Source organism: Balaenoptera musculus, chromosome 7 (genome assembly GCF_009873245.2).
Source record: "Balaenoptera musculus isolate JJ_BM4_2016_0621 chromosome 7, mBalMus1.pri.v3, whole genome shotgun sequence".
NCBI classification, from domain to species: Eukaryota; Metazoa; Chordata; class Mammalia; order Artiodactyla; family Balaenopteridae; genus Balaenoptera; species Balaenoptera musculus.
In genome coordinates this window covers 82,667,951-82,681,816 of record NC_045791.1, presented here as the reverse complement: position 1 = coordinate 82,681,816, position 13,866 = coordinate 82,667,951, and the positions used below count along the sequence as shown (strand labels likewise).

The following is a 13,866-nucleotide window of genomic DNA, read 5'->3' as shown; positions in this document are numbered from 1 at the left end:
CAGGAACAAGTCAAGGAGTTCACTCTTGTGATTGCTGTTCAACATAGAACTGGAAGTTCTCGCCATTGTAATAAGACAGGATAAGGAAATAAAGTTAGAAACTTACAGATGAGAAAGAAAGAAATAAAACTTAATGTTCACACAAAAATCTATTGGTGACTATTCATAGCAGCTCTGTTACCAAGCTGGAAATAACTAAAATGTCCCTCAGTAGGTGAATGATTAAACTAATTGTGGTACGTCCATACCACAGACTACTACTCAGCAATAAAAGGAATGAACTACTGATACCCACAACAACTCAGATGGACCACAAGGGCATTATATTGTGTGAAAAAAGCCAATCTCAAAAGGTCACAAACTTCCCCATTTATGTGATTCCATTTATGCAGTATTCTAGAAGTGACAGAATTATAGAGATGTGAAACAGATTAATGATTGCCAGGGGTTGGGGATGGTGGAAGGAAGAGGGTGTATAACTGTAAAGGGGTAGCAGGAAGGATAGCTTTGTGTTGATGAATTAGTTCCACATCTTGATTGCAGAAGTGGTTAGATGTGTGATAAAATGGCATAGAACTACACACACATTGTACCAAAATCAAATTCTTGATTTTCATATTGTATTATAATTATGTAAGGTGCAGCCACTGGAGAAAACTGGGTGAAGTGTACAAGAGATTTCTCTACACTATATTTCAACTTCCTGTGACTTTATAAAAAGTTCAAAATAAAGAGTTAAGAAGTAATTATAATTATGTATAAACATGACTATATATAATAACTATAAGTATATGGTTATGAAAGAAGCGAACAAAAATACATGAGGTCATGTTGGCAAGAACTGTTCATCCAAACTGAAAAAAAATTTACTAAATGGAGAAGTAAGAACATTTTGGAACTCTCCACCCAACTTTAATTCACTCCTAGGAGATTAGTAGTACTCTTAATTGCAGAATGGTGTAAATGCCCAGATAACAGCATATATAATATTAGCTTAAACTTTAATGGTGCTTATTAACTGCTGGATGCTGGTTTTTTTGTCTGTTTGTTTTCATGCATAAACTCAGTTAAATTCTTGTAACAACAGTCTTAGGTAGGTACTACGATTATGCTCATTTTATACATGAGGATACTAAGCCAGAAAGAAAATAAGAAGGAGTTGTATAAGGATACCCAGCCAGGCTTTGCTCTAAGGATGGGCATGGCTTGCGCCCAGTCCAGCTACTGACCTTGACATAGAAAATCCACTGTGTCTGCACTGAAGCGAATATCCCTCCTAGCCTTGTGCTCAGAGGAAAGCCAGAGGCTGAGTAATAGCCAAGTTTGAGGGAATCCAGAGTGCTACTCAGCCTTGATTGAAAGTCTGTGCAAAACAATGGCTCTTGAACTCTATTTCTGTCTGGGTTCATATCAATTCCCAGTCAGCTCTCCAGAGGGGAGAGTATTCTGCAGTGTATAAATATTAAAACATCTCTTTAAGATGTTGGACACTTATGAGTACTGACATTAAAACTATCTTTTACTGCCCTTTCTCATCCCACTGATTATTTATTGTTTGAAAGGATAAACACAGGAAAGCAACTGACCTAACAATGACTTATTCTTGATTACACATTGCATTAAATACAGAATTTATGAAGAGGGTGCTTTGGAATCTGTCTCTAGCAACAGCAAAGATTGTGTAATGAAAAGGTATGTGGCTTCACCTAATAGAGTAATGCAAACCTCAGGTCACAAGTGGCCTGGAGTAAGTGTGGTAGATCAACACAAATCTAGCACCACTACAGAGAAGGAGGTCAAAGCCTAAGGCTTCTGATACTTCTTTGTACCTCTATAGCTTTGAGTAGGATGCTTTGCACCTAACAGACATCTAATATTTTTTAATGGAATGAATGAATGAATGAATGAATGAATGAGGGAGAGAGGGAGGGCAGGGTGTCTGGCAGGTGAGGAGCAACATGCATGCTCTTTGCACATTTAGTGGATTCCAACATTGTAAACTGCAATCTACAGTGATAAATGCATTTTGCATCATATCCCAGTATTCACTCACATACCCTGTATACTCTGTATACATATGCATATATGTATATACATTTTACATACATATATAACTTAAAGAAATTATGAAATAATTCTTACACTTATTACAATCTATGCAATGATCTTTTCTATTCTTGTCAATCCTATTTTCTTAAAAAAAAATGTTGGTTGATCCCACTAAATGGATTTCAAGGTTACAGCCTGCAGTTTGAAAATCCCTAGCATAGCTGGAAGCTCATGCATGGATTTTGGACTCAGACCTGGGCTGGGATCCTGGCTCTGCCAACGTTATTACCTATGTTACTATAGGTAAGTTTCTTAATTTCTCTGAGCTGCTAGTTTCACACTTGTGAAATAGATACCTACTCTACAGAATTTCTGTTACTTTCCGAAGCATAAATCTGAACAAGCTACCTCCATGTCAAGGGTTCCTTGTTGCTCTTGAGTCTAAATGCTTTATCTCAGATTATATGGCCTTTAACAATATGGCCTTTGTTCACCTTCATCTTTTTCCTCTAGCTGGCCCCAATTTACATACCACACTCTAGCTCTTCTGATATATGCAGTTCTCTAAGTGTACCATGTTTTCTCTTTGGGCCTTTGTCATGCTCTTCTGCCTGCCTGATTAATTTCGACTTGTTCTTTAGGTCACAATATAGATTCCAAGGAGGTCTTCTTTGGCCACCCAGATCTGCATTCAGTGCCCTTCTCTTGTGCTCCTATAGCTTCTTTGGCTTAACTTTCTCATAGCATATCACCATTACTATTCCAATATATCAGCTGCATCCCCCTAGAGGGCAGAAGACTCTGTATTTGGTTCTGTTCCGTGCTATCTATGATGTCTAAAAAATTCTGTGTATTCCCTCCTACCTCTCTTAGTAAACAGGGTAAGTTAGATGAATATATCCTCAGGATCAGGACATTTGTTTGAAAAACAGTCAAGTCAGTGCTTAGATGACAGCTTTAAGAAATCAGAGTAATTCTTTGGCAAGCATTCCTCAAATGTGCTCACTTACTACCAGTGACTGGGGATGGCATAGGGGTGGAGGTCTTGGAAATGGATGGTCACTGAGTGCCAAACATCCTTGCCTAGCTCATGCATAATAAAGGAGAAGGGTGTCTACATTTGTCACCCCTGGAAACTCTCAACTTAGGCAAACATAAGTCTAGTAGAGTCCCAAGAGTAGGGCTCTCAGAAGATGGAAAAAAAAGCTAATGAGAACATCAAGTTTTAAAGAGAGGGGATGGAGGAAAGTAGAGTTAATGGTATATCAGTTACTATTAGCACTTATCTGGTCATAGAGATTCTTTCATTAAGAGATTTCTCATTATTCTTTAAAAGTCACTTAAAAATTGATGGTAATATGTTCTAAGAAAAAAAATCTGATTGCTTTGTTCAACTGATGAATTTTAACTCTCTATGGATATGGCATTTATCACTGGGATTCCCAAACTGAACCAAGAGTACTTTGGCTCTGTTTGTAGAAACTAAAAGACACATCTCCAAGTAATCTACTGTATTCACTGTTCAAATCCCTACACACAGCCTCACAAAGCTGTGAATCAGAAGTGAGAGCAAAAAAGCTGTTAAATGAAAGTAAAATTAACAGGAAAAATCACTAGAGAAAGAGATTGGGGATAAACACCAACAGAGGCATGAACCGTGCATGACAAAGCTGTGACTCACTGAAATATTAGACCTCTGAAATCAAGCAACTGTTTGGGAAAGAGACATCAATGATCCTGCATTGCCCCAGGAGCACAAGAGATGTTCACAGCTGGCCATGAAGCTTTCCTGTTAACACTTTTCTTATCCTTCATCATCCTTATCTTTAAATTTCCCCAAACATACTTTTCCAGTATGTTTTCAGTTTTCCAGAAAACTAAGAATACATGTTCCCCACTTGCTTTACTTCAGTGATATTAGAAGTTATTCAGACTGAAATATTTGGGTCTTAGCTATAAAAAGGGTCTACATAATAAGAATTGCCTCCCACAACAATATACTGAACATCAATATACTGTAGCATCAATCTATAATTTTTGCATTATGAAATGGAATTAAAAAACAAAAGAAGAGATATCATCTAGAGGTAATCTGTGGTGGATTCCATGGAGTGATTCCCTAAAAGCCATTAGAACTCCTTTCTCCCTTGTCTTTACTTACTGGAAAGATGAAACACTATTTCTCAGTACCGTCTTGTAACTACAGGAGACTTATAGGTTTTGCCAATGAGAAGTTGTTGGGGTCTCCTGGGAAATCTTTTCAAAGAGATGAACTTGACTGGCACATTTCATTGGCCATTTGCACTTTTTTCCTACTTTCTTCTTGGCGGGTGGACACAAAGTCTGTAGCTGCAATAGCCATCTGAGAATCATGAGGCAACATGAGAAAAAGGCCTAGCCACTGGGGGAAAGTAGAGGAAAAGAAATGAAAAGAGGCCACTTTATGAGGGCCAGGGCCACCTACTTTCCTTGAAGGTTGAGACAAGTATATCAGTTGGGTTTTCTATTGTTTACAGCCAAACAGGGTCTGACTGAACACACTGTTGCTATTGACAGCTCTTCTGAGGCCCCTAGAAATTTGGCTAGTCCATTATGTGGACAACTGTTCAGCCCAACTCTGAACCAAATGGACATTCAAGTAACATGGTAGGAAGATAACATTAGTTCTGATGACAAGCTTAGGGACATCTAATGAGTTATGGTTTTTAACAAACTGTCTTCCACGATGTTCATGGATGGACCGAAAATGCACACCAGATAAACAGCAGACTGGATTAATAGCTAACTTAACATCTGAAGGAGTATCGATTGATGGAGGTCTCGAGTGATGAGTTGCAAGGATTGTACTTGACATTGACCAATGATCTTATCGATAACATATACGAGTCCACAATGATTAAATATGAGGATGGTATAAAGCTAGGAAGGATAGCTAATATATTGGAGGACAAAAATCAATACTTTAAAATATCTTTATTGGCTATAACAATTGGCCAAACCTAACAAGCACATATTTAAGTTGATGCAATGTGAGCCAATAATGACAGCTGATTAGTTGCCTTGTTAATTAGGCCACATTAACAAGTGTAAAGAATTAAGACCAAAGGATGTAAGAGTCCCATCGATTTCTGTGCTTTTCTGACCATATCTGAAACACAGAATCCAGTTCTGCATGGCACGCTCAACAGAGGGCAGTCATAAACTCAGTAGACTTGAGTGTACTCAGAATACAGCTACCAAGAAGGCTAAAGATGTGGATTATAACATAAGACATGGCTAAGATAGCTAGGGGAGTTTCTACTGAAGAAATGATTATACTTCTCAAGGTTATGTATTTGTTTTCTTCATCCTTGTAAAGCCAGCTCTGAGCACAGAGCCTGCCTCATGTTGGAATTCAACAAATGTTTGTTAATGAAGGTGGTCATAGCAGCCACTTCAAATATCTGAAGGGCTAATAATGAGGTTTAGATTCTGTGTCCAGGTAGGTTGATCCACGATCTATGGTAAATGTTACTTGGGGCAAAAATTATTCATTGAGTGTAGACTGTTCTGGGAATTGTAGAGATAATGGTGAGCCAAAGCAGGCAAGGTCCCTATCCCCATGGAGCCTGAACTTGAGACCAATCATCTCCAAAATGAGCTGTGTGCACCCCGTTTGAGAGGAGGAAGAACACATTAGAACTATTACTTATGTTTAAAACAAAATCTCATTCTTTTATTAATTTCTATATTTGGTGTGTATTCTACAATGCATATACTAGTAAGGTAAATAAGTGAGTATCACTTAGAAACAAATACACATATTTTGGGCAGTTAACACCCAAAAGCATTTTTACTGATGGGGTGCGTGGTTCAACACATCTGGCTAACTCTAGTAAAGAATTTCAGATAACCCCGTGGAGTAACGCAGAACCTCAACTGCATCAAGGGCCACACACACTTTCCATTGCCCCTACTTGGGACTACTGTATCCTCACCCAGACATAAAGCTGTAATGGTCATATACTGTGGGAGCCTTTAAATGCTGGCATTGCGGAGGGAGCCTAATGCATTATAAACCCTAAGTAGTTGCCAGGCTTTGGGGACGGGACTTAACCCATGCTCTGTTCAAATCCTGGGAGAAACAGTCCTGGGCAAATGCAGTCTTTTGAATCTGTCATGGTGGTAGGGATTTTTTTAACCACCATCTTGCAAAGATGAATCCTTTATAAGCCAAGTGTTTCTCAGAAGGGCTGAGCATTCAGGGTCAACCCTTGAGAAGCAGGGAGGTAAGAGGCAGAAGCTGCCCCTATTCAGAAGCCACTGTGAACCACACAATATGACATGTTCCTTGGACACAGAGATATATGAACAAATAGAGGTATACTTTACATAGATACCCCCAAAATGCAAAAAGTAAAATCGTACTTAAGCATCACTACATGTGAGGCTGTCAATATAACCTTCCTTTTGCAGATGAGGAGGTGAGGGTCAACTGCCTAGGCGGGGTTTAATTCCAGGACTAAGTCTCACAGTTCAACCCTCCGTGAGCCCTGTCCTACCTCTCAGGATGGGGTCCAGACTCCTCACGGAGGCCCACCAGGCTCTGTCATCTGCCTTTTGCCCAGCTCTCTGACCCTCGTGTCTTATCTCTCGTCATTACTCCTCTCACTCCGGTTTCTATTTTCTATTTTATCGTGTTTCCTCTGGTTCCTCTAACACAGCGTGCTTCCTCTCACCTCCTGGCTTTCGCCCACACTGTTCCCTGTGCCTCCAACCCAGCAACCCCAAACTCAGCAGTCACCCCGTGCTTCCCTTACAGGAGCACTTTTCACACTGTGTTCTCATTGCATGTTTACATTTGTAGCATCCAGTGGACATAAGCTCCATATGGAGAAGAAGGTCCCCGTCTTCCTCCTTGTTTCCTGATGGACCCAGTACTGAACTCAGGTCCTGACACTTAGTAGACACTAAATAAATAAAGTCTTGACTCCATGCTGTGCTATCTTGGGCAAGTTACCCAGTTTCTCTGGGCCTCAGTTTCTGCAATGATAATAAGAGAAGGCTATTGTGGATGGTCTCTGAATTCTCTTGTTAGCTCTGAAATACTGTCATGTAAAGAATTTCAAGGTTGCAAGCCTTCCCATCTTACAACTACTCTTCTCTCTCTTTACCACCATGCTCACTCAGTTCTCACTTCCTAATCAACTCTCTTATTGTAATTTTCCCTCTCCTCCTATCTGGCTATTGACACTGTTCTCTCTAAATTAAATAATAACCTCTTAGTGGCCATATCCCAAATCCTCTTTTTAGTCCTCATTCTAATGACCTCTCTGAAGCATTTGAAAATCTTACCTCTGTGGTCTCTGCTAAACATCTTTCTCCTAGTTTTATGCTAAGGTTTTTGGCTCTTTCTTATTTTCTCCTGTCTCCAGTGACACTCTCTTATCCCAGGCCCTTGCCATCCTTCACTACTCTAATCATATCTTAATTTATCTCACCATCTAACCATCTTCCTTTTTGTCTGCCATCAAGCTGGCAGAGCTATTCTCCCCAAATACAGATCTATCAGTTCATTACCTAATTACGGCATTTTGGTGGCTCCCATTGTGCACAGGATCACCCACTGCACACACACTACTGCTCATCCTTCTGGAGCCCAGGGCAGACACAACTATTCAAGCATAACTTCAGAACCCTTCTTTCTTTCTTTCTTTTTTTTTTAATTAAGATTTTATTTTTTTAGAGCAGTTTTAAGTTCACAGCAGAATTGAGGGGAAGGTACAGAGATTTCTCATATACCCTCTGCACCCACACATGCATAGCCTCCCTCCTTAATAACATGCCCTGCCAGGGTGGTACATTTGTTAAAACTGTGAACCTGCACTGACACATCATTATTACCCAAAGTCTGTAGTTTACATTATGGTTCACTCTTGGTGTTGTACATTCTAGGAGTTTAGACAAATGTATAATGACACGTATCCATCTTTATAACATCATACAGAGTATTTTCACTGCCCTCGGAATTCTTTGTATTTCACCCGTTCACCTCTCCCTTCATCCCCAACCTCTGGGAATCTGATCAGAATCCTTCTTAACACAGATTTGCAGACAGCTACTACCAATTAATAAGTGTGAGTATAGGAATGGAACCTATTCATTCACAGTTTGGCTCCAATCTGCTTTCCAGCCTCATCTCCTCTCACTTTCCTTCCCATCCACTCTCCATGTTCTGGGTGCTTCTGAGCTTTCCTAATGTGCCATGCTCTTTCCGGCCACTTCACCCCTGTGCATGCTAATTAGTCTGTAAGGAAAACAATTTTTCTACTGTATCTGGTCAGTTCTTATGAATCCTTCCAGAGCCAGTTCAAATATCATTTCCTTTTGGAGACCTTTTGTGAGCAGCAGAGTTAGAAAAGAAAAGCTTCTTTTTCTTCTGTTTACATTAAATTGCAATTATCTATTTTTACATGTGTTGATTCCCTCCTCCCTAGAATATGACTTCCTCTGGAATGGGACCATATCAGAGTCATCTTTGTATCATCCCTAGAGCTTACAACAGAGGCTAGAACACAGTAGGTGCCAAATGAACACTTACTGAGTGAGTCAAAGTCTGTACAGATGACTGAAAGAATGACAGGCCTCTAACTGTAAATAAGGTAGGGTTAGAGCTCAGAGTTCCTGCTTATGAGCACTGTTCGGGATGCTGCCACAGCAACTCGCTTAGACTCACCTGGACCCAGGCATGTTGGAAAGTTCAGAACCTCACTGATAAAAACCAGTAATGATAATGATGATGATGATGATGATAGCTAACATTATTGAAGGCTTATTATGTGCCAAGACAAAAACTGCTTAAGACTTAAAGAACAAGGAGCAGAACAATTTTTAAATACGATTAAAGATAAGAGCAGAGGGAGATCAGCTCGGTGCTTTGTGACCACCTAGAGGGGTGGGATAGGGAGGGAGGGGGGGAGGGAGATGCAAGAGGGAAGAGATATGGGAACATATGTATATGTATAACTGATTCACTTTGTTATAAAACAGAAACTAACACACCATTGTAAAGCAATTATACTCCAATAAAGATGTTAAAAAAATAATAATAATAAAATTTTAAAAAAAGATAAGAGCAGAATAAAGATAATTCTGAGTATAAAGAGTTACACTTTGATCTGTTATCCAAAAATATGACAACTGTCTAAAACTCCACTGAAGGAACTTTAGATCATTTATTAATACAAAGAGGTCAGAGCCAAAGGAAAGAATATTGCTTATACATGTCTGGGCTGGGCAGTAAATAACATTTTTTTTTTTCCTGATATCATTCTATAGTGGCTACAGTTACAATTATCCTAAGAAATTTCTGTCCAGGTCAAATCTATGTGGGTGAAAATTAGCTTCAGGATAGAGTCTTCTAGTGTTCCAAAGAACAATCATAATGTTTGACAAAAAAAAATAAGCCTTAGGTGACAGAAAATTGAGGAGTGATAAGCATTGACTGTTGTATGCTCCTCTTAGAGACTTTCAATGCACATTAGCCATTGGGGATAAGAAGAAAGAAGTAAGAAAACCTGTTCAGTGTGGCTTAACACAGAATTCTCCACATGCATTTGAGTAGTGGACATTTTTAAACAGAATGCTTATTATTTATTTTCATGGAATTAGAATCGGAAATATTGGCTTTGGAGGTTTCTAGAAACAGTTCTGCACTGGGATTCTAGCAGAGGGCACTTGCCAAGGGGTTTACTATGAAGACCTATCTGATTTAGAGAAGGGAAGATTGGCTGTCATCTGGGCCAGAAGAGACTCATGCCTGGTATCATTATTTACGTGATAAAAATTCAACCCTTTATAAAGGCTTGGGAGAAAAAGGCCAGCTTTTAATCAGTCCTTTGAATTAACAGTTTTGTTATGGCTGTCTCACACAGTCACAGGAATTTATATTTTCATTTTATCCCAAAGAAAAACTTGACCATCTTTCTTTAATACTATCAACCTGGAGGCTTGACAGTAAGGATTAAAAATTGCTCCTTCCTTCCCACTTGGTTATTGGAAAGGCTCTGAAAGGTAATCAGTCTTGTGAAGCTGCACTTCACAGTCTGCATAAAAACGCCATGATTTTCCTTCCTCTCCCCAACCTAATTGAAAGTGCATAATATCACCCAGCTGGGGAAATGTAAACGGTAAACATATACGATATATCACGCTATCACACAAACGCTGGTTACTAATTGGGAGTGGGTGGTTGTCAGGACCAAAAGGAATCTGGAAAACAAGTCTTTTTTTCATCTGGAATGAGAGCTCTTTGTGCCTGCCACCCTTCCCCCCTCACCTCCTCCCTCCAGACTTCAAGTTACAGCAGATTAAACCAAGGTCAGTCAACTCATTCCTTCTGTGTGTAATTCCAAGGGTCACCTAACAATATATATTGACTAACACTCTCTTATACCAGCCTTTCAAGGGATAAGGCATTTTGCTTTTGGCAGGAGGTGGGGTTGGAATCATCTTCTTCCCTACCTACTTCAATTGTGCTGACAGATGGTCCTATTATCTCTTTCCTCAGCTGCAAAACCTAAAGATCCTTGGCCTTGTCACCTCTTATCTTTCTCTACTTCATCAAACTCCTATTGCCAAGATTATCTCCTTTCTACCTCTGATCACCCATGAATATCTATGCAGGATCACATATGCCTTCCGTAGAAAATCCCAATCTTTGCAAAGTCTTCTGCAATTCTGAGGCTATCTATAATCACACCCACTTAGAAGTCACCACTCTCTTCTCTGACTCTTCACCTCCAAGTGTCATGCCATCTTCTTGAATAAGTCTTATATAGTAGGGCTCTTAGGAGAAAGGACAATATTCCTTCAGAGTTTTATCACTAGTTCTCTGTTACAATATTCCTTCAAAAATTGCTCCCTGTTGCCTCATGAACTCAACTACTACTATTCATTCATGCCACCTTAGAACTGTCAATTGTTTTATTTTTGGTGGCTGATACCTTACGGGTAGGTCAAAGCATAGCACTTGTCAAGGGTACTATATCATTTCAGTTTTAATAGATTGAAGGATATAGTTTTATCTGCTTCAGCAGTAGAGATGATTTGAAACTTACTGGATTAAAACTACATTCATCTTTCAATAAGTTATATTACCTGTCAACTGGCACTGGTGGATGGTATGGCTTGATGACCTTGGCATAGAGACCCTCTAAGTGGTCTCTCTCTGGAGACAGTGGACGGCCATCCCGAGGGTACCCCAGTGGTCCAGTCCGAGGGGGAGATGGAGACCTGTAGACATTTGCTGATGCACATGGTTCCCGGAAGTGGTTTACTCTGGCATAGTTGGGGTCCATTTCATCATCGTCCATATCATGCAGTGATCCAATTGCACCAGCAGCATAATCAATAAGACCTCTTGCTTGCTTTTCCCTTAGCTCCTGATGTTTTGCCCCAATCCTGAAAAATGCAGAACAAGATGTATGTGAGTTTATATGCTGATACAATGAGAGACTCTCCTGAATCTACGTTAATTCCTCCTAGTCAGTCACTTAACTGTCACTTTCCTGGATACTCAAGATCACACCACGCAGAAATGCCAACAGCAGATTCCACAGGATTAATTTTATATCTCTGACCTTTATTTGTTACAGGGTCTTTACTTTTATAGCAATGCTATAGGTATTTTAACATCCTGCCCACTGATGACTGGGCTGATTGCAGAGTCAGAGGCTGATTTTCAGTAACATTTCCTCCCTATAAATGGGCTGTGCTCATGGGAATAGGCCATCTTTGATGTAATATTAAAGAAGTCTGACTTGGGACAGGGATGCATGTTAAAGAGCCCATCAGAATCTTATACTTTGTCTGTGATTTTATCATTTGGTGACTTTGAGTTCTTGTGTATTCTTCTAAAGAAAAGAGCTTGCAAAAATTGATTTAAATATGAAAAAGAAATACAGAGGCTTTCTGGTCACTAAAAGCAGTGGGATCAGAGATAATTTATGAGAGACTCTAAGTTTTTTGGTTACACAAATGGGGATCATTGTGTTTCATTATACAGGGGCTATGGACAGAGTAAAATAGTGAAGAAATTAATAGGCTCCTGACAGAGACGAATTGGCGCATATAAGTGAATTAAACACCATTACTGGCAGAACTCCACAGCTCTAAAGCCTTTAGTGATATTACAAAATGCTACTGCTAATCAGCGTACTTACTGTGTAGACTACTGGGAATGGGAGCAGAAAAATATACTTAGGTGGATTCCAAATCCAACTGAATTTGAGAATTTTTCATTTAGTCTGGAAAGTGTTAGGCCAGATCTCCTAAATTCCCAGTTACATGTTAAAATGGAAAGGTCACTGTGGCATCTTATTGGACGATGGTGATTCGATGGTGTCAGGAGGTGTTCTCCACTAATGAGGAAAGAATGTAACTTCACATCACCGGGCAAACAAGGTACATTGTGTACAGGAGGAGAAAAATAAGACGATGCTGGCTCAGGTGGTGAAAGAAAGACTCAAGAAAGGATGGGGATAAATCTGAAGAACTAGGCTCAGAGAATATGAGAGGACCGTGGGCTAGAAGTGAAAGATCTATATATGCCTGGAAATGTATATCGAAGGCCTGGATGAGTGAAAAAACAGAAACTGAATTCTCTCAGTATCTTTTCCTCTTCAAATAAAAACAGCTATTTTTGCACATGGCAGCTAGTTTTATTTTACAGAACATCAAACTCTTTGTAAAAATCTTTAAAAGCCATGATTTTTCAAGGTCTTTTCCCTTTTGGCAGAATGGCTTTTTTTCCCCTTTGAGTAGAGAGGAGGAAGGAAAAATAAAAAGATGAAGAAGAAGGTATAGGACCAAAAAAAACAGTATCTTCAAGTCATAACAGATGAAAATAAATGCCAGGATACATTATTGCATATCTCTTTTGACTAGGTCAAATCATGTACCCTACACATAAGTAATGAGAAGAATTTATATTCTGTGCAAAGGGGAGCTTGAATCTCCAAGGGATTTTGAATGAAGATGAAAGGAAGATTACACAGTAGGGTACCCGTTAAGAGGCTCTGCCTGTCCTCTTTCAATGCATGTTAGTTCCAGATTCATGGATGTTTGTTTTGAATAATTTTTGATGAAGAAGATAACCTGCTCCATTCTGCAACAAAACAATCGTTCCAGGGACGATGCCGACTGGATTATTGGAGGATGCTTGCTGCACTGTGATGATATGGATGGATTTCCATTGCAAATAGAGCACAGGACATCAATAAAGTTAGGGGGCGGGATTTTGTGTGGTTACTATTCCTCCTAAGTGGGATGCCTTCTAGAGAAATCACTCAGCAGAAAGATAACATCTCATGGCTGCCACACGGGGCTACACTTGTGCATTAATGAAAGAGGAAATCACCAAGCTTGACTTTTAAAAATCACAGAAATAGAACACTAGAATCTGTGTTCCTTATTTCATCATTTCTCTTTTTTAGAGGTTTTCTCATTAATTAAGCTTGCTGAGTATGTAAAGATTCTCAGATGAAAAGTTACTCCATATATGCAAAGCAATATTTTACCTTGTATTTTTCCTTTCTAAAACAAAATCAAATTTCTCCTCTCTGCGCCACTGAGTGTTTCAGTAACTAATTTCATATTAATCACTCAGTAGGTGAAATAGTAATTTCTGTGAACCGTCATTATTATGCCATATATCAGGATCTCTCCGCGTGGGGGAGGACAAGGCAATCTCTGAAAAGGGGTGTATGGAAGCAGAGAAGACTCTCTCAAGAGAGAAATGTCAAGGAAATAGATTTTTTTTTGGTTGTTCTGACCTCC

The 13,866-nt window shown here is 39.4% G+C and overlaps 1 protein-coding gene across 1 annotated transcript in view; it reads right to left on the bottom strand.

Annotated features, from left to right (window-relative positions):
- PARD3B (par-3 family cell polarity regulator beta) overlaps positions 1-13,866 on the bottom strand; it is a 1,042,097-nt gene that overhangs the window by 174,677 nt on the left and 853,554 nt on the right. The window contains 1 exon segment of the mRNA XM_036858752.1: positions 11,188-11,490. Within this exon segment, the coding sequence (XP_036714647.1) occupies positions 11,188-11,490 (303 nt within the window).